A 22068-nucleotide genomic window follows, 5' to 3' on the forward strand; every position below is an offset into this window, starting at 1 on the left:
TTATTCCTTTAGTGAAGCTAAAATAATTAGTGTCTAACAGTATTTAAATAAATGAATGAGTAAGAGGTTAACCGCTGCATAATTCAGCGGGGGACATCTATTGACAGAGTAGGTTGCAGTCCTCTGTTTCCTCTAGGGCTCGTTCGAGTTTCATCATTTTTCCACAGCTTTCCAAAGTGCAACTAGAGGATGTCTCTTGAGCACAAAAAGTACAGTTCCAACTGTCCAAAAGTTGAACTTTTCTAAGAGACAATGCACCAAAATATATGGATTATGTAGTAAATTTGCTGTTTTATGGTCCAACAGCATTTACTGTATATATAAATCTTTACTTGGTGTTAAATATGGATAAAAAATCCAAGAACCACGTTGAAATTGCAAATTCCTTTGGATGATTTTTTAAGTAGTCACAGGAGCAGGCTGCCTCTCCCAGAGATGTGAATACAATATGACTGAACCACCACTATTCTGTGCCAACGAGCAAACAGTTGTTAGGAAACCTGTGAATCAAGCTTGACATTCTTGTGTATTTCGCCTTAAGGAAGCACATGCAACAACCAAGCAAGGCTTGTCAGTCTTGCTTGGTACCAAGAATATTTTGCTGCCATACGTTTCCAAATATGTCTACCATAAAATGTCACCTTAAGAGTGTATGCAAACATGACTTGATCTCTTTGTCACAATGCCAGTGGTGACAAATATGCACAACTCGGGGTTTTGCTATCTACAGTATATCTACAATGATACTTAAGAAAAGTCCACAGTTTGACTATTTACTATCGAAACTGGGTTTTGCAAACTCTTTGCTATGGCATAACATTTTAGTGAACCTAAAACATAGTTTGTACGTTAGTGAAAGGGTGAAAAGACATACAAAAATACATCAATATATTTGTGGACACGTCTTAGATTATTGATGATAATTTAAGTTAAATGAAGAGAACTCAAATGACTGACCAGTTCTCAACCCTCTTGTAAGGTTGGTTTCTCAGGAACAGAAATAATGCCGGGGTCAATTTGACCCAAGCTATATTTAATGATTAAAAATATATATATATCTCAGTAAACATTGGTAACCAATTTCATTGCAAAAATTTCAAATGAACCTTTTTTTTTTCAACTAAAGCTTCATCACAAAATACTACTACCAGTATTTGTAGTTAGAACTTTGAAATGGGTTTGAAACTGGCTATGTTGAATGTTCCAAAAGCTGAACATAATGAATGATAGCGCATGATTAACAGTTTTGAATGTAAAATCTGTTGAACCATTTTACTGATTAAGTTGCATTGCATAAAACTATCAATTAGTAGCTCTTAAACTTTAAAATGGGTCAATTTGATCAGGGCTAGGTTAAATGTTCCAAAAGCATTCCGATAAACAATTAACATTTAATTGAAAATACGTCAAAGTGAACCATTTTAAATGAGAAATTTCATAATAACATTAAAAAAAAAATTGAACTTCAAAATAGGTCAGGGATTTCGATAATCATTTTCAATGAAAATATGTCAAAGTGAACCATTTTAATTGTCCGTTGATTAAACTGTTTATACTTTTTCATTCACTCTTAAAATGGGTCAATTTGACCCAGAATGTTTAACGTTCCAAAACCAACACATTGTGCGAGCTTAATATTTACTGTTTTTATATAACGTATGCCGAATTGAACCTTTTCTTCTACAGTATTCTGTTGATGTGAAGTCATAGCGAAAAAAAAACAAAAAAACAATGTTGAGTCTGTTTGACCCGGTATATGCTAAATTTTCCAACAGCATCCCGAGAAACCTTCTTATAGCTACTTATTAACTGTTTTCATATGAACCTTTTATTGTCTGTTAAGTTAATATTTGTGCTTTAGCTTGAGAGTGGGTCATTTTGACCCACAGCATGTCAGGAATGTTAAAGAAAGACTCAAACTTTGTGTTAAAGGTCATGATTAGTTTTTTTTTGTTTGTTTCTACTTATGAGATTATGTTTTATCACACATCTTTTCCTTTCACTTAGCTGCCAGCCTAATGTTGTATGAACACACTGTTACACACTCGAACAACTAAAATAAATAGCATTCATTCTACTCACCGACTCAAACCTTACTGAACATCTTGTGACAGCAATGCACAACTTAGCAGCCCACCATGGCTCTCTAATCTTCAAAAGTTTTGTTCCATTTACTCCCAAAGGCTTTGTTTGGCTGCCATTATGTGCCACTTCCTTCCATTACAGATAAAAACCAAGCCGCATCACCATTAATGGCGGTGTGAAATGTGGTCGCGACACTGTACATCCTCATAAATTTCTAGAAAATTGGAGAGGCCCTTACCACTACCCCGACCAACTTAAGTGGTCATCCATCATGATAATAAGATAAAATCCAGATTCTTTTTTTTTTTTTTTTTTTTTTTCCTTGGGGAGATCTCAGTATTGATCATTTGAAATGTCATCATCATTGTTCTCCCTTTTTTTTTAAAATCCAGATTCTGTGTCAAGACATTGGTTGACTGTCCTTGCTGTATAGTATTCTTCTTTAAACCTCAAATTATGGGAGAAGGGGGACACCGGCAGCATGTCCCCCACCACAATGTCCTCCACATCTCCTTGAAGCAACTCTTAAGTGGCTTAGAGTGGTCTTATTTCCCTCCACAATAAATTGAAGTGGACAGCGTAAGAGTCGTTCTGACTTGAATGTAAGGCCCTTTGAAAGCTTTCCACTGCCGGCTATTTTATGAAGGATGTGGTGTGGTCAGGTCAGCGCCCGTCAAAATATTCTGCGTCATTTTGGCACGGCTATGACTCTTAGATGAACCAATGAGTTGCAAGAGTGGGCAGGAATTGCTAATTAGGTGAGAGTCTCTTGCTGTATCAGCTCAACCGCGAGTGATCCCCTGATAATGATACACGTCCACTCTAGTAAAATAGGCTGACAGGTTGGTTGACATGTGACTCCTTAAGCTAAAAATAATCAGAAATCACAGCACATTATGTATCAGTTATTATAGCTGAATAGTCAGGTAAAAGTATATCAGAATAACTCAACTCACCAGAGTGTCACAGGTTGCCAGAGGAATCCTTTCCCATGCCTCCATGATACTATCATGGACGTTAGAGACCTTGTGATCCACGAGCTTCACTTTGTTGATCATCTCTCTTGTGATTGAAGCAATACTAAATACAATTTGAACCTTCAATTCATATTTTAATAATTCTGATGATGAAACATTGATTTACAGCTAGATTAATGAAACTTTTGCCATGGCCTGAGGGGTCTATATCATTTTTACTGGCACTAAACAACTTTGAGGTGGATGGTGTGAACTCTGCCACAAAAACTACAAACGTGCAGACTGCTTTACGGCATACATCCTTTCCCCAGTCGTTCCAGTCAGAAGGTAAGATCACAACCACTATCTGCTGTTAACATTGCTATATAAAGAAAAAATAGAAAATAGCCACTATGTAAAACAATGTAATTCAGCCCAACTGCGGATGCCTTGGTGCGGATTTCACGATGCTATGAGCTTGGCCTCATGGGAAATGTGGTTCTTTCAAGGGAAATGAAAGGGAACACAATACCGCTTTTGTCCTAAGGTGCCGCCATAATCAACAAAAAACAAATGCTCATTTGTGCTACTTTAAGGACAATACTGTACAAGTAAACTTGACTTGATTAACTAAATGTTTGAAGATGCCCAAGTCTTGAAATGCTTCTGTGTGTACGAGATTTGTTTGAGGAACGACTGGACGGGGCCTAAATCACCTGCTCCTCACACCTGAGATCTTGCAACACTAATTACACCTGGGAGGAAAAATGGCCCAATTTGGATATTTTCATTTAACATTGATGGCTATGTTTTGAGTAATTTTGAGGAAAGAGTAAATATACACTGTTATATAAGCAGTACACTGACTACATCAGCATAATTTCTTCGTTGCCCTATCACAAATATAATAGTGTGAGGGGTTTACTCACTATTCTGAGCTCACTGAAAATGTGATAGCCAGACTTGTAGGGCATTTAAAAGAATTGATACCAGTATCCTGGCAGATTTCATTCAACATAACAGCAAAAAAAAAATAGTGTTAAATTTGTGGATGTTAAATTTAACTCTCAAAAAGTAATTTGAACATTTTCAGAGTTAAATGGTCTCCAGAGTAGTTGTTATTTCACAAAGTTGAGTGTTAGATTAATTCCACCTTTGCACCAACTGACATTCAAACAAAAAGATTTTAGGCCAATGAATTAATTTTCATAATTTTCAGTCTGGGTAAACTTTTAAGAAATTAAACTAACACTGACAGAGATAAAGCAGATGTGTCTAAGAAGAGTTCCTTGTCTACTGCAGTAGCGTTAATTTAACTCTCCTTAGTGAGTTAAAATGTACTCTCCCTCCCAATGTTAAATTTAAGTATTTTAAAAGTGGTGAGTTAACTTGGGAGAGTGTGGAGCTATAAACTCTGAAAAAGCGTTAAAATCAACTGAGTGATATTCATTTCTATAGAAATTGATATATGTAAATGTAACCCATGAAGCATCCTCCAGTTAATTATGATACTGTATCATTAAAGTTTTTCAACAAAAGAATTATGTGCCAATTATAACATAAATTCAGTCATTTCCATTATAAGGAATATATATGGTCAGAGATCACAATTCACAACTTAAAAATGTATGAGATACCATTTTAGGCCATGTTAAAAACTAAAATAAAAAATTCTGTTATGAACACACAATATTTGAATATGAGCAGGGGGTGCCTAACTGCCTCAAAAAACAAAGTCAATTGTGTTGACCACAAACGCTCGCTGAAACAGATTCAGTGTCCTCATGTGTTTAGCTATTGAGAGATAACACAGCTGAGGAAAAGCTCATAAATTTTTAATGCTGTTGGAACACATTTGGGGTGAAAACAGAAGGCTGGCATTCTTGAGATACTTATGTCCAGATGTCTCAAGGTTTATGTGTCACTTTGGCTTTTTCTTAATCTGGAAACATTTGCCTGGCCTACTTAATGCTGCGGAATCCTGCTACATATTCCGCATTTTACTTGAAGGAAAGCCAACTGTTTAGTGCTGTTTTGTCCATGCTCTGTAAACACGAATATCCTTAAGTGTCTATTTTGGGAAGAGCAGCAGAGGTATTCATGCCAAGTTAATGACGCGTAACACAAAAGGACGTCACCTGTCCTTGGAGGGTGCATGTCAGCTGGGATGTCAAGGAATAATAACATCCCTGCTGTCAGGAAAACATTCAGCCCAGGTTGATGTCATTATGTAACATGGCAACACCATCATTTCATTTCAATTACTTTGTATCTCCAGTGGCTTTTGTAGATTAAAAAATGGTAGGACACTAACCATTTGGGTTAGCTTCATATCAATAAAACTACACCACGGTACTTGACCAAAATGGCTCATATTTTGGTGTAGTGGTGGAATGGTCTACAACCTAATCTATGCTCTGTATCAAGTATAAAATAAAACTTTAAATAATAAAACAATATATATATTCCTGAATGAAAAGCATTGGACTAAAATTCCACCTACTACACACCGTCACCCTCTGGACCGTTATGTAAACTTTTAATTCATTCTCGTGAAGCTTGTGTTGCTGTTTTTTATTGTTCTTGTGTGACCACAGGAGCATACGCATCATCTTCCTTCCCCACAAAATAAATACAACAACCGAGTTGCTGTTTGGCCATTTTGCCACACAGGTCCCAGCCTCCCCACCCCCCAAAAAAATTTGTTCAACCACGAGCCCGGCCATACGACTGATGGACTGTTTGTGTTTACTCACCCTTTTGCCTTCTGTGCCCGCTTCCCCTGGCTGGCCAGGCATCCCATCCAGTCCCTTAGGGGAAAATATGGATTAGAGTGAATCAGGTGCTCCATTCATATATTGCTTTTTGAATTTTTTATTTTTTTTTAAATAAATAAAAGGCAGTCCAGAAAGACACTTGACAGGCCAATAAACAACTAGTGGGAATGATCCCATGTATAGGTATTTCCCCTTCAAATATAGCAGTTTTTAAAAGAATTGGTTGATTCATAACGTATTTGCAAAATGCAAACGCTTTACAGATCCAATTTGTGTGTTAAAATTAATTGCTTTATTTGATTACGCTAGAGAAGACGGTACGTGTATGAGTGTCGCGTGTCATTGGATGGGTGATGTTTAATCAGTTACCTTCTCTCCTTTGTCACCACGGGGGCCCTGATTGTAAAAAGAACCAAAAAAAAGTGCTCAGAGAAATCAAAAATGAATTAATTCATTAACATTTCTAATTAAAACTATCATGCTTTGCTATCAGAAAGTCAATTACCTGATCTCCTTTGTGGCATTCTTTGTCAGCCTAACAGTCAAATAAAACAAAACAAGACAGTCATTTTGATTTTATAGCTAACATTTACATACACGATATAGACAAAACATTGACTGGAAGTGAAAATGGAAGTAATAATGTGGCTTTCATTAAATACGTGCCTTAATATTTTTCATGATGCAACAACATAAGCTGTAAAGTCCCACTAAGGCAAGACAACTGGTAACAAGGTAATTGGCCTTGGTCTCCATGACCCTGAGAGCGGTTGGAGCACAATTGTTACAATTCCCCAGACAGCCTGATGCCCACCACCCGGAAAGAGAAAACAGACGTTCATCCTCAGCCGGGCCACAAAATGGACACAAGGCCAAACAGAACGTCTCAGTTTTCAAATACAAGCCAACGGAACGGTGTTCTGTTTCAATTGGCATCCAAGAGTCAAAAGCTGTTGACTTTTCTTGGAAACAGCTGCTGAAACGAACGCCCCCAAGCCCCCCGAATTAGTCAGAGGCCTTGTTCAGAGTTGGAAAGTTAACAAGATGACTAACAGCTTAAAGACACTTGAGGCTACAAGATTTAGGACAGCCAGTCACAGCTCATTCATTCAACGCATGCACAATGGCGCATCTGATCCTGCCTTGTAAGTTTCTAAGCTTGCATACTCAGCACATAACTTTGCAAAAGCAATCTATCACAGATATTTTGTCTGTTTTCAAACGTGTAAATTCCATTCTGTGAGCTTCCCATTAGCAATGTGAAATATTCAGCTGATTTAACTTTCCAGAATTTTGTAAAACATGACACAAGAATTTCACTTCATACATACTTGCCGTTGCAGATTCAACACAGCACACGAGTTAACACGAGTAGCAATATAATATGCTACCTGGCAGACGAAGAACGCTAAAAATTGACATGAGCTCATCATCTCTGGCAGACGGTCATATCGAGGTGAAAAGTGATGAGGATTCTAAGGGCTCATGCCTGGCGGGGGCCTTAGAAAATCCATCCCGGTATTTTCAATTTACGCTTTTGAAAATGTGGAGTCTAAAGTACTGGTAACAGATTTTCACGAGACCCCATATTGCTGGGGGTGCCCCTGATCTCAAATTGCCAACACGTTATCAGTAAATTACATGTTAAACTTGATTCAATTATTAATCATGAGAATTGCTCCTCATTTTCATAACATTTTAGTGACAACTAATTTCATTACTTGTTTTATTTTTTTAAGTATATGTAAAAGAGCAAACCTGCAAAGGCACACTTCAATCTGAACACCGTATTTAAAATAATGAGATTAGTGTAACTATGAATACACAAATAAATACCGGTATTCATCCATTCATCTATTCTCTGAACCACTTATCAAACAGGTGTGTTGAAGCCTAACCCAGCTGCACAAATACATAATTAACATAAATATAAATTACATTAAATATGAATTAATTCAACAAAATGACATATTATTTGTCAAATGAACCATGCATTTGGTGACCAAGCGAATACATAATGCTTAAATAATTAAGATAATTATGAATGAAACATGAATTTTTACATGTTTTTCTACAGCAGCATAATCACATTTCTCCCACAGCCTCTATACGTTCTAACAACTGTACAAGTTACACATGCTTTTTTCTCATTTATGTTAATTTGGAAATTCAATGTAATGGCCTAACTCTACTCTCAAAGTGTGAGTGCTCCGAGAGGCAGAGCAGGCTCCCTTTCTTTGAATTTACAAACGCTTTGCTGTCTGGATTGTACTCATTTGTAGATGACATAACATAGCATGTAACATATACTGATAGCATAGCATAGCATAGCATAGCATAGCATAGCATGTATAAGGCATATAGAATAAACATTATGTGATGGGAGTACCGTTTTGCAAACTTACAGGCAGCCCTGGAACTCCAGGCAGACCAATATCACCCTATGAACCAACACAATAATGATTAATGAAATGTCAGTCAATGATGAATGAAAGATTGCAATGGCATACAGAACTAGTGCATTATTAACTCATTCACTGCCATTGACGGCTATAGACGTCAAAAATTAATTTGAACTATTTCTATTAGTTTAAATTTTTTTCCACTTTTGTTAACAAGAGCATGAAAACCTAGAATTATTTTTATTGTACATTTAGAACAGGTATAACATTTGTGATTAATAGTGAGTTAACTAGTGAAGTCATGTGATTAATTACTATTAAAAAATTTAATCGCCTGACGTCCCTAATTTTTAATAATCTTTTCTTATTTCTTTTTTCTTTTAAATCGTGTCAGGCGATTTTAATTTTTGTTGGTAATTAACTTCATGACTTCAATAGTTAACTCACGATTAATCACAAATTGTATTTCTGTTGTAAATGTACAATAAAAAAAATTCTAGGTTTTCATACTATTGTTAACAAAAGTGTAAAAAAAAAAGTTAAACTAATACAAATAGTTCAAATGAATTTTTGACGTCTCTTGCCGTCAATGGCAGTGAATGGGTTAATAGGGAAAAAAAGCTCATGATTTTATTTTATTTTTTGCATTAAACTATAATTTTTGCTTTCAAACTGTAATGTCAGCTAGAATAAGACGGGGGTAATAGCGCAACATATGCACAAAAGGAAAGCCCATTAAATTGTATTTACAGTGTGTGGTGAGATGAAGCCAGTCAGACAGGACAGATCGACTTGTGGCATTAAAAGTGACAGCTTAAAACAAGTAAAGTGGCACTATAGAGTGTGAAAGCTTTGCCGCATTAACAATGGACAGTTATGATAGCGTTGTTGACAGCAGCACAACAAAATCTAATCATTGTTTGCTCATGCTTTTGCCTCTCTCACTTTGTTTCCTCATTAAACACTGTCCAATAGTTTTGGAGATCTCTTTTAACACGAGTCAAAATGTGCTTCAGAACACCATGAACAAAATCAAATGGATCTCAAACAGAATGAAAGATAAAATTGTGCTTGTAGTTAATATCCATGTGTTATATCTGAGGGAATATCGCATTTGAAAAGATGCCTGCTGTGAACCATTCAAGGGTCTTATCATTACTTTATTCTTCGGAATTTGCCTTTTTTTTTTGACAGCTTCACAAGAAAAAAGTTCCTCATCAGCATGATAAGACCCCTTGGGGTTCTCGTTCTCTGTTTTATGAAACTCACCAACCTAATTTGAACTTGAATGTGCGTAGACAAAACATTGCGCATGTGGTGAGCTGTCCCAAAACACAGGAGTTATAATGCTTCAATCAGGGAGAAAAAAATCAATTAATATAATAAAATAAAAATAAAAATAAACTACCGGTAATCATACCAATAATATACATGGAGAAATATTACTACTGTGGGATGAACAATGCATTAAAGTACTCAACTCAACTTTAACCTCAGATAGTCAATCTTCATATCACATGATGCTGTTAAAGGCAATGATGACAATTAAGCAATAGAACACACTAGAAACGTATTGCCTAAATAATACCTGAATCTTAATTACTTTTATTTTTGGATATAGCTCAGCTCTTCTATTGGATGCCACTATATGCAGGATGAAATATTAATATTTTAATGCAAATTAATTACCAACTTAACATTATTTTTCAAGGCAACCTTTTATGTCACAATTAAGTAAATGTCATATTTTTTCACAACTCCACACTATTTGTCAATCCACGGGTGTGGATGCTTCTCTAGCAGTGTTATAATTGAGCATTTGCCGGTGATGTAGTAGCTGCAGTTCGAGTGGGCTAACTAGCGGGCTAAGAACTTAGGCTGCTAACCCACAATCTGCCGCTACTTTTAAGGCCCTTGAGGAGTGAGGTTTGACTAAGGTCATTTTACACTCCACGAGCGGGCTTCCGTTACAAATGCACAATGCACAGGCTCCGTTTATTGAACTTGGCTCATAAGTGACAAGTGTAAATGTAATAATGGCGTAGTAGCTAGATTAGCGTAGCAGCAGAGCTAACCAAATACACCACACATCAAATTAATGGGATAACAGAGGGTTCTATCATACAGTAGACATTTAAATGTCACATTGCAGTCCTTTTTGACTTTATGTTAGAAAAGTATAGAACCAAAAAAGTTCAAAAATAAATATTATTTATTTGATAAACAAAAATGATTTTATAATTCAAGCAGATGACCGATTCAGAGAAATCGAACTGGCAACCGGTTGTCAAAAATAAACGATTTCGATTCCCACTTCCAAATAATACAGATTAAGTGAATGTTCAAACAAACAAGTGATATATGTCAAGCACTTTAAACAACACTTTTTATTCTACATATTTTTATTGTGTGTTTTTGCTTGTCTCTGTATGGCAGAATCACTCACTTTTTGTCCCTGGGGACCAACTGGTCCTGGGTCACCTGTTGGACCCTGAGAAGGAAAACATATGAGGTGTATGATTTTCACTTACATACATCGTCAGTATGTTTAAGGTGGTTAAATTGACAAGAAATTGTTATTGTATGTCAGTTTTGTGACAACATTGGTTGTTTCTCCATTACTAAATTTTGGAAGAATGGACTTCCCAAATTTAGATCAGATTAAAAACCTTTGGAAAACAGATCGTTTTGGCTGGTTTTACACTATATGTCTTACAGCATGCAGATGCAAACATTCAACAAATCATTACGTACTTTGATCTGGAGGTTATGCCAAGTTAGGTCAGTATTACGTCACCAGGTGTGCTTGGCCATCTTTTTCATACATAATGGTAAATGTACCTCAAAGCTTTCGATGTAGTTTTTATCTAGTGCAATTGTGCTGTTCAAATCTGGGTCGAATGGTGGAAGAAAAAAAATACTGCTAATTGTTGTCTGTATATAAAGGTTGTCATAAGTCACCGCCTCATTCTATGTGATTTTTGTCACTTGATGACAATACACTTACACTTTGAGATACAACCAAAGTCATGACTGTTGCATGGACAAGTAACCAGCAAGGAAAACCACAATCCGGTCAGTCACTTACACAGGGTCAGTCCCTGCCTAACCCTTTCCTCCTATTTCCTCCCTGCCCAAACCGTTGATATAATTGCTTTTACGCATACAACCAGCGGGCTGGTTTGAGCAAAGTCAAGCCTCGCAGGCATGAAATGAGAGAGACAGCTGAGATGGAGAGCGATTGCTGATGGATGAGCCTTGACGCATATTGACAGGGTAAATTGCTAGCAAGCATCGTTAGGTGTGACACATTCAGGCCGGTAAATAGGAGTCTCCTACATAAGTTAGGAGAGGGGAAGGGGGACGAGAGGAATGTGGAGTGTGAGAAGGGCTGCAAAAACACAATCATTTGTCATGGTTAAATAAAGTGTTAGAGGGGCTATTAATAGTGCATTATATGCAAAAGAAGATTGCATACCCTTATTACGCAAATCTGGCTCCACCAGAGATGTGACTAATTTATTCTCTATTGCCTGCAAGCCTCTTCTTAAACAGAGTCATTCAAATACCAAAAGTTGGGCTCCAAAAAAAGGTGGAAAACAATTGTCGCTTGTTTCAACTGCTGTGCTTTTGTCACAATTGTCAAAATGTGAATCTCTTCACGTGCCCACATGAAAATGGCTGTAAACCAAAAGTGTCCTCGGCGTAAAACATGAGAGGCAAATTCAAATTGACAGGCCAAGCACTTAACCGCCGGTAATGTGACACACACGGTGGGAATCCCGCGACTCATTTCTTTGTGAAGTTATTAGTCGACGTGGTAGGAATGAAAGAGTATCGGGGTTCAAGGATCAATTTGATAACGAGCACGTAAACAAGTCTAGGTTTAGTCAATTACAGGAAGGAATTTGATTAATCAGAATTTGCCACCCTTTCTGTAATGAGCAGCCCTGCACTCATTATTGTGCTGAGAAGGTCTGCTAATATCAACACCATATCTTGTTATTGGTATTCTTTAACAGTCATTATGTTGTTTGGACAAAAACACTTAGGACTGACAGTGATTCGCATACATAAATCGCAAACATAGATTTGTGGGATGAAAAGAAATTACAACCATTATTCCAAAGATTTTTAACATACCCACTCTAGCCATAAAGTCATTATCTTTTTTGCTTGAGCTCCATATGCAGAAGTAGTTTTGATTGGGGGACTGTGGTGACCGGTTTTTGCTGCGTTGGAGTCAACTAGCTCTAAAACATTAGTAGGACTGCCAATATTGTCGTGCATTGCTGATATTTTATGATATTGTTTCATTATTTGGCCTATACCAATTTTTGAAAGAAACTCTCCAAACATGTAGTTTTTGCTAGCTAGTGGGCTCGGGCAGATTCAACTGAATTCCAAAATAAAACTTCTTTCAAACTATTATGATTTTTAAAATATATTTTGTTCAATCTCTCATTCGTCTATACCACTGGTAGACAAGCCAGGCAACAAGTGTTGCTACTAGAATAATTGTTATGGCTTCTATACAGAGTCAAATGGCATGGAAGATTACAAGACATGACAACACAAATTCTGTTGGTGTGTTAATTAATTAATTAGCTTCTTGTATTTTGCTATAACTCTTGAAATACATTGGTTGATATTGGCCCGTGGGCCTAATGAGGTGTCCATTAAGTGTTCTCACTGCAAATTGAGATTGAGATTGATTGTATAGAATAGACACAGTTTCAACATTTTCTGATAACTTGATCTTAATTAAAAGCCCAGCAGAACCTATTCACTTTGTACTTATACATGTAATTTACCATGTGTGCCATTGTGATAGAAGGTACATTTATTCAAATCAGTGCATTGTGCTTTGTGAATTCAATCAACAATGCTGGGCCGGAATAATGAAGGCCTAAACATTAGACTAAAAAATGCACTTTTACATGTGATAGGTGACATTTATTTAAAGGGAATGCAACATGAAAAATCAACTCTTTGGAGCTTTTAGCCATGTTAAAATGCTAATTCCTCACCAAAAACATGACCAAAGTTGTGTTTTCCTCCATTCGCCCCTCTCAACCTGAGAACGCGAGCTGTTGGCACGGTTTGACGTCATTGCGTGTGGCCCCCGCGCCACCTATGTGGACTAAACGCACGCACACTTTCTCTGTAACCTCCCTCCATGGGATAATGACAAAAGTAGCCTTTAACAATAAACATTCTGTCCAAATGTATTTAAAGCAATCAATTATTCTTCACATTTGCAATGAAATGATAATTGGCTGTCTTAAAATCCATTGGCTGACACTACTGATGTAAACTACAAGTAAAAGATTTGTGCTGATGAATTTGAATGAATAGATGGTGGATAGTTTAGTGCGTTTGCCCCATGTGCAACAGGGCGCGGGTTTGCGACCCGCTCAGGTGCATTTTTTTCTTCTCCTCCTTCTTTCCTCTAACCTCTCTGCTCCCCTCTTCTTCCAAGGACCCGTTTTGTTTCAAATGTATATTCAAGAATTGATGGCTTGCGTGACCAAACGCAGAGATCTAGCAGCCCGTCCATTTTAAAATTGTGGCCATTGCGCAACGGCGACGTCATGAGAGGGGCGCGGCAGCCACAGGAGGAGAGGCGGGGTTTTACTGAACCGAGTGTTTGACTTCTGGGTAAGTAAGATAGCCACCGAAATAACTCATAAGAAATTCATTCATAAGAAATTACATCGCGATTGTGTCAAAGGTAAGATTTAATCTTTATATGCCTATAGTTAACTGTGGAAGGGCTTACAATACCATGGTGTAGTCCCTTTAACCGCAACATTAATTAATTTGCCATTGTTTCACAAATGTAATAATTATCTTGTATGGAAAAGCAGCTAACAAATATCCATCCATCTAATTTCTCTACCACGACTAGTTGGGGGCAAGTTGGAACCTAACCCAAGCTCCCTTTAGGTGAGCGGTTCAGCCTTGATCCTAAAGAACATATAAGCCTGGAGCCCAGTTTTAGACCCACATCCTCGCCACTCATCCACCGCGTTGCCCAGCTAACAAACAATCTGAATGTCACGTATGCACTTATAATTGTTTTACTACTCATTCGCTGTGGCACAAGTAGGTGTTTTTATTATTTTTCTGACATTTTAATATCCTACCCTTTATCAAATGGAAGAGATTACTGCAATATTTGAAAAAAACCCTCTTTATAAGCAGAGGTGGGCATTCCGTCAATACTGACAGAAGGTCCGTCAGTCCGTCACTGATGGACGCCCATTTTGCTGACGAATGATGGGAAACTTAAAAAACTGACAGACTATACACTGATGAAAGTGGGTTTTCGTCACGAACAGGGTCAGTACTGACCGACCTACCAATCCGTCACCGACTGTCTCCTGTTTCACTGTTGACTATGCAAGCATCGGTTTAACTCTCAGTTCATGTATTTTACGTCATTTGACGGCCCTAAAATAGCACTGACAAACTATACCTTATTGATTACGTAAACACGGTTAAAATAAAGATGACGGAGTGACACAATCATGATTACACCTTGATTCAGCTTGAAATAATGACCGACTAACGATGACGGACCGAACAAAATTTACAGTTGCTCAGCTCTGCAAATAAGGGGACACTTAGATTTGGCCATTTGCCTTGTGTCTGCTGAAGCACAGCTTCCTTTCCAGTCACGACTTGCCACACTCGCGCATCATCAAGTGTCTTCAAGTTTGGATGACCAGACCTCTCGTTTTTCCTGTCCCGCGAATTTCGCCAACCTCATTTTTTTGTCCTAATATTACGCAGCACCTGACCCGTTTTTTTGCTATGTCTATGTCAGTCACACAGTTCTCATATCGATTCATATGATAAACCATGACAAGGGAATTTAACTGTTTTAATTATTCATTCCTATTTACTTCCAAATTCACGTTTGTGTTGTCATTCATATCTTCATCAGTAGCAGCAGGCAATAGGCATTGACCGGAAATAGAGCTACTTCCTGCTTTTGCATCTAAGAATCATGGGAAATGTAGCCACTGTAGTTGCCACTCGCTGTTAGGGGTGTTCCATATCACACCTTCTACAATATTACCGGTGTATTTTGGGGGGTGATAAAAATCTGAAATCTCGCAAAATTGACGTGATGAACTAATGCGTAACATCATACGTCTTCGTGTCTATTTGGACGTACACACGTCGCTCGCTGATGCATAAAAACAATGTCGGAGCGTGTGAGGCTGTGAGCTACAGTCAGTTCTGTCGGCAAAGTAGTGGGAGTGAGCTACCTTTGACGTATGGAGGCTATTTAGTTACAAGAGGTCAGATATGATGCAAAAAATACAATCGTTTGCAAATTGTGCAGGACAACTGTTGCCGTTAAAGTTGAGAGGACGCGCAGGCTAAAGACACGCGAGGAGGACATGGAAATAGCTTGTGTTGTTTGGCGTGAACAAAAGTTAATTACTGGAGCACTCTTGATTAGACGCACTCCTTATGAAAAAAGTAAAAATAAACAATCCGTGATGGTTATTTTAACATGACCGGTAACTCTCCTCATAGTTGACGTGACTTTGTTATGCTAACCGGCCGCAAAGCTAACGTACTCTCGACGAGACGGCGTAAACATGCTCATTTGCGTTATTCATACCCGACAGTAATTTCTACAAGCAATCATGGCATTTTCTCGCTCCTCTTATTGTCCGATCAGAGGCATTCACGGCAAAATAACGTTCACAGGAGGGTTGCCGGTTACGGCAAAATAACCACTGCCTAAACAATCGCAGGGGAAAACATTTTTCAACAATAAACATGCCTGCGATGTACAGAGCATGACGCCACAGACTGGCTGCTATCGTATCTTTTTTTTTTTTGCCTTTACAACACGAGAATCAACCACACAGGTTAGACTTGACTCATGCAATTTGCCACTAACTTCTGAAGCTTTGTGTTTTCTTTATATTTGCTAAGTAAATATGCTTCATGTGCTTTAAGCAGTTATGTTACAATTAAACCTCGCAGGGTAAACACTACCTGGCCTGTTTTTATTTCCATTTCATACCATTACGGTTATTATATTTGTACTTTGTTTACAATTGTGGTAAAAAAGTGGCTTAAATATTGTGCTGCAATGAAAGTTATTTTATTCCAAAGCATCAATCACAGATCTATTGTTCAGTAATTATTACCAATATCGTCAAAAATATCATCACCGCAAATTTCTTTGAAATATCGTGATATAATTTTTAGGCCATATCATCCACCCCTACTTGCTGTATATTTCCAATAATATAATAATGCGTGGCTGGCGCAAGATGAACGGCACAGCCAGCTTCTAATAGCTGTCGGGACACAGCAAAAAAGGTTAGATAAAATTGAGTGCATTGCATAGTTTAGCCAAGATAGCATTTAGCATTAGCAATTCCCCCCAACCCTCTCCCGTTTACGAAGATTGACCAGCAATTAAATTTGGTGGAATTTATTGTATATTTAACCATCGGTTAATAAAAATCCGGTCACCCTACTTTAGGTATTTTATTACTTTATATGACACAGCATTCGACCTGTACGAGCAAGTATACCGTGCCCAATTGCATCTCTTCCAAATGTGCGAGGGCCAGGGAAGCACAGTATGCTTGAGCACGATACCGACATTATGCGTCAAGCTTGATTGAGCGCGATATGGATTGTCGAGTGTCAGTTTGCCTGAGGCATTGTTTGAATAAATGGCCAAATGGAGGTACCGCAACAATAAGTTGATCCACACAGCATTTGTGACTCTGAACTGCACAGCAAAAGAGAATGTGTAAAAATTTTAATTTTCTAAAAAAAATTTATCAACCATGGAGGAAAAAAAATCCTTAAGCTAATTATTCTCTACGCGACACTTGCCATCTTTTGCAGAACCCCGGCTTGCATGTCAACCCCCCCCCCAACCCACCCACCCCCCCATCCCCGCGTTGAGAGACCACCAAAGCATTTCAGGTGCACAATGACACGAGGGGCTTTGCTGCATTGTTATCCTTTGTTGCAAGCTGTGGGCTTTTGCTGTCTGTACATGGCGGGATGAAGGCAAGGAGGAGGTAGTGAGTGGTGCTGTCTGTGTGACTGTGCTGCAGCACAAGGTCAGAACACTATGGGGAGCTGTGTGTACACTCGCCTGCTAATTACAAACACCACTGTGTCTCGTTACTCCTGTAGCAGTGGGGCTGCAAGACAATCTGGTAACTCCCCAGCCCGGGACAACTAAAGCCACACAAGCAGGGGTGCACAAATGCAGCCTAATTATGTTTACTTATACCTTTTACTAACTGGACCAGCTCGGGGTTGGTGCCCCGTCTGATGAGCTGGGGGATAATTGCAAGTCTCTCCAACTGTATACATTTTAATCATCAACAAACCGAGCTGTGCCTGTTGGGAAACAGGCTGACTTAAAGTAGGAGGTGTTTTATGTCTTTCCAGCATTACAGTAGAGAAATATTGTTCCCGCAAAAGGACAGGCCCGTTGAAGCACAGTGCAATAAGATCTCTAGGCAACATAGATACCTTGAGTGCCGACACACAAATGCCAGAGATGTTGCAGCAGGAAATGCCTTTTGTGACTTTCCATTTGCTCAGCGATACACCATCACACACGCTCTCCCGCTGTGAAACCAATCACACTGAGTGCTGAAAACAATTTCTTATTAGCATGTCTATTACTCTCCATGAATGGCAATAGTTTACTACAGGGATCTAAACGTAAAGTGCTATTGTGTAAGGATATCACGGTCAAAGTATCAATTGCGTCGACACTTCCGTCCAACATCGTGTACGTACAAATGGAAGCAGTTGCTGGATTACATGCAATACATTCCCGCTCTCTTCCATAGGATGCGTATCTGTGAAAATGATCCCAGATCACATGGTCATGCATAAGATTGTCGCTTCTCAGATGTCTACCTGAGCCTTAAATAACACTTAAGCTTTCAAAAGGAATATGAGCTCATCACAGTAAGGGACAGATTAGGCAGATAGTAGATGATCATGATGTTAAATAGGTTAAGTCAGATCATTTAGTGTACGTGAGCCTGGAATATATATATATATATATATATATAGGCTGGCTATATATATATTTAAGGTTATGTAACATACATAATTTCCTCTTGTGGCATGCCTTTATATTCATCTCAATACAGTAACAGGAAAGGTTGAGGAGAATCACATCAATCGTGAAACATTCATAAACAATGCTATATGTTCCTGCAGGCAGCAAGCACTGTTCAGACTGACTATCAACTGTTGAATGCATAAATACAATCTTCTGCCAAAGAGTGAGATTAATACCCCACAAAAGGATGTGACTAATTTAATCAGGAGGCCAGAAATTTGGTTATATCAAGGAGTGTGGCATTAATATACACTTACTGGACACCTGCACAATGTAATGAAATACAGAGCTACATTAAACATTATTTGCAGAAGAACTACTCTCCAAAAATTCTGACATTCTCATGTAGCTAAATGAAATAAATAAATGAAAATTATCTCTCAGGAGGATGTGGTGCTCAGCATTACATTAATAAAAGAGTGTCAAAAAGTCAAAGGACCAAAAAAGTCAAAAAAGAACATCAATATCTTTGTGAAGACCTGTTACCACAAAATGAATATCCAGTAGTCAAAAGTTTGGACACATTCTTTCCCATGTGATTGAATATATCGCTTGTCCTCATTACAGTTTCATGTAAGAAATTGGCTACACCTAGTTCACCTAGACTGGTTGTCAGTCAAGTGTGGGGCCATACTATAAAGACACAACCACTTGGCAATCACATTCACACCTATGGACAACATCAAGCAGGGGTCACCAACGTGGTGCCCCCAAGGAACACATGAGAGATACCCCTGACTTAAGTCTTCAATTACCGTACTTTTCGGACTATAAATCATACTTTTTTTTATATATTTCAGCTGGTCCTTATAATCAGGAGTGACTTGTATATATAAATATTAGAGCTCAAACTGACACTTAAAATCTCCATCCCTAATCGTGTTGGCTTTGGCAAATAGGTGCAAAAGTATTTGCCAAATAGTATTTGTCAGTAAGTATTTGCAAAAGAAAGCAGAAGATGTAAAAGTGAAAGAAAAAGTAGAAAAAAGAAAATGATGAAGACAAAAAGTCATGCATTGCAACTTTTTTTTAGCATGCTAAAAGAAGGTGGTGTCAACCAAAAGTATTTGCCAACCAGCAAAATAAAGTATTAAGAAGAAATTGAAAAAGAAGAAGAAAAAGTAGTCATGGCAACTAATGGGTGTCTTATTGCAAGCGACTTCGTTACGCCACAACTAGGATTAAGGGAAGCCATTTTAAACTAAAAACATCGTTTTTTGTAAAATACATTTCCCCTAAATATGTAACTTATACTTCGAAGTAATTCATATGTTTTTTTCTTCTTTGTGACACATTTTTTGACTGGTGTAATTTATACTGCTGAGTAATTTATATTCCGAAAAATATGGTAATCCAAGAAGTGTGTGTTTGGATATGGAGGGAAACCGCAGTACCCAGAGAAAACCTACGCAATCAGCCAAACTGAAAAGTACATTTTCACGGACCACTATTTTCAGCATATATAGATGACACCTATTTTCAAAAGTTTGTTTCCAGCCTCAGTTGTCATTAAAACAACATCAAAAAGGACAGTTTTTAATTTGTTTCCATCTAAAAATGATGTCGTGTAAACTGCCTCTCAACCTCAGTATTGAAACACGAAAGACAAATTGCAACGTCATCTCCTTGCTATTTCCAGTTTATGTGCCGCTCACGTCCCGTCAGCTAGAACTCACTTGCAGCCCAAAGAAGAAACCCAAAGAGATCCTCATATCCGCTCTCTCCTTTTTAAAAAAAATTATAAAATTAACAATCCCTAGAGGTGAGGAATGAAGACACAACGTGATTTAAAAAGGTCACCTGTTCTCAATTGTATTTTGCAGGATAATGACTGCAATTGAGTGTGCTGCTTTTGGAACCGAGTGAGTTTATATCCAGTTAGGTGGTCTCCTCAGTAAACTTGATAATGACATTCATGTGCAAATGCATTTTGAGTTGCCAGTAGCTACAGACTCTTGAACAAAGTGAGCAATGTGGGGCGGTTGGTAGAAAGGGTGGCACGCTGGAGTGGTGTTGGTGTTTCAACTCACGATTGTAACCTGCCAATTAAGCTTTTGTTGTTTGCCATTTGTCCCTCAACCTGCATTTTACATACATTACTGCACAAGCATAATTTGTCTGCTTTTATTTGCTTCAACTTAAGCTCGCTGGACAGCAGCAATGTAACATAAACACGTCACAAAACGAATTGGAGCAAAGAGAGTCATTTGGCAATGGCTGAATGATGATGTGTGCGATTCATACAAAGAATAGGTAAATTCTTGTTTCCATGGCAGCTTCTCAAGGTAGAGACGACCTTTACCTTGCCATAACACTTCTTTTTTTTTAATCCTATTTAGTGCATTTCTTCACTAACCATACTGAGGAGAATTTCTGTGATAAATGTTTCTCTTCTCAATAGGGAGATGTTTTGATGACCTTGAGTGTGCTAGCCAACCCACAATAAAGTGACCATCTGCACAGCTTTCATCTTTATCGTACCTCAGTGGGCAAACTAACAGTTTATCATTAAAAATGCTAATCTGTACTAAAATATAAGTTGCTCTCACCTGATCTAGGCTAAAACAACTTCCGCAAAGTTTTAAATGACCTGATTCATAAACCAGCGGTTCTTAAAATTGTTGGAAGGCACTGAACCCCACCGGTTCTCTATATGCATTCGCCGTACCCTTCCTTATTGACAAATACTGTAAAAAGTGAGTTTTTTTTTTTTGGGGGGGGGGGTCAAAATCAGTATATAGTTATGGTGTTTACTGGTGAACAAAAGAAACAAGGATAATAGCCTTTAATTCAGAGTGTTAACTCTCCCCCTTAAGGAAGTGTTCCTTGTTCAACTTGGCATTGGCAAATCATGCAGTTAGGACGCTGACTCCCATCATTAAACTCTATACTTTTAGAGTGCTTTAAAACAATCACCGCTGTTTTCTTAAAATGGAACCCAGGGGAAGCAGATACAATGAAAACAGCAGCGGCCCCAGAAGTGAACCCTGTGGAATACCTTACGTTCCGTTATATGTACATGTGAATTCATATTGCATATATTCGTCCGACAACCTTCTCTTTTTTTTTTTGCTCAATCAAACCCAGGTTAAGAACCACTGTCATGAACTTACATGCATCTTAAACAATCCTATTTACTGGCATTTGCTGCTGCACGTACTGTACCAGCCATATGGCTTACAGTAGACACATTAGTCGAATCACCGCAGTTCAATTTGCGAGCATGCTATAAAGTTTAACCTGAAGTGACATAGAAGAGGCATACAGTAATTTGAGAAATTAGTTTAGCCCATTAGTATGCCAAGCCCATGGCAGCGCACATATCAATTAGTTTGACTGCAGAAGGACACAGAGGGCTAGAGCACACTTAGATCTACCTCAAATATGGCAGGACCAAGAAAACAGACACACAGTAAATTATGTTGTGCTCCTCGTGCTCCAGGGAAGCCCACAGAAAATGACAAGCCTATAAGAATTGATTCTCTGATGATGCTGGATCTGGTCGATACGCTATGCATGGAATATATATGTCAGCTGGAGATAGTGGCACTTACCTTTTCTCCATCGACCCCCTTCTGTCCTTCTGAACCATCTTCTCCCTGTAGTGTGAAAGTTAAAAGGCCCTTGAAAAGTTTGCAGTTCAGTCCTTGCTCTGTCATTTCATTATATTATACAACTTCCTGTTAATTATGGAGTAAACTAGT

At 38.1% G+C, this 22068-nt stretch overlaps 1 protein-coding gene across 1 annotated transcript in view; it reads right to left on the bottom strand.

Annotated features, from left to right (window-relative positions):
* Window positions 1-22068, bottom strand: part of LOC144061943 (uncharacterized) — a 127797-nt gene that overhangs the window by 83094 nt on the left and 22635 nt on the right. The window contains exons 11-14 of the mRNA XM_077582896.1: window positions 21919-21963; window positions 6324-6353; window positions 6188-6214; window positions 5798-5851 (exon numbers count right to left, since the gene is read on the bottom strand). Of these exons, the coding sequence (XP_077439022.1) occupies window positions 5798-5851; window positions 6188-6214; window positions 6324-6353; window positions 21919-21963 (156 nt within the window). The remainder of the gene's footprint in view (window positions 1-5797; window positions 5852-6187; window positions 6215-6323; window positions 6354-21918; window positions 21964-22068) is intronic.

The sequence above is a fragment of the Vanacampus margaritifer genome, chromosome 12, assembly GCF_051991255.1.
Source record: "Vanacampus margaritifer isolate UIUO_Vmar chromosome 12, RoL_Vmar_1.0, whole genome shotgun sequence".
Classification (NCBI taxonomy): Eukaryota; Metazoa; Chordata; class Actinopteri; order Syngnathiformes; family Syngnathidae; genus Vanacampus; species Vanacampus margaritifer.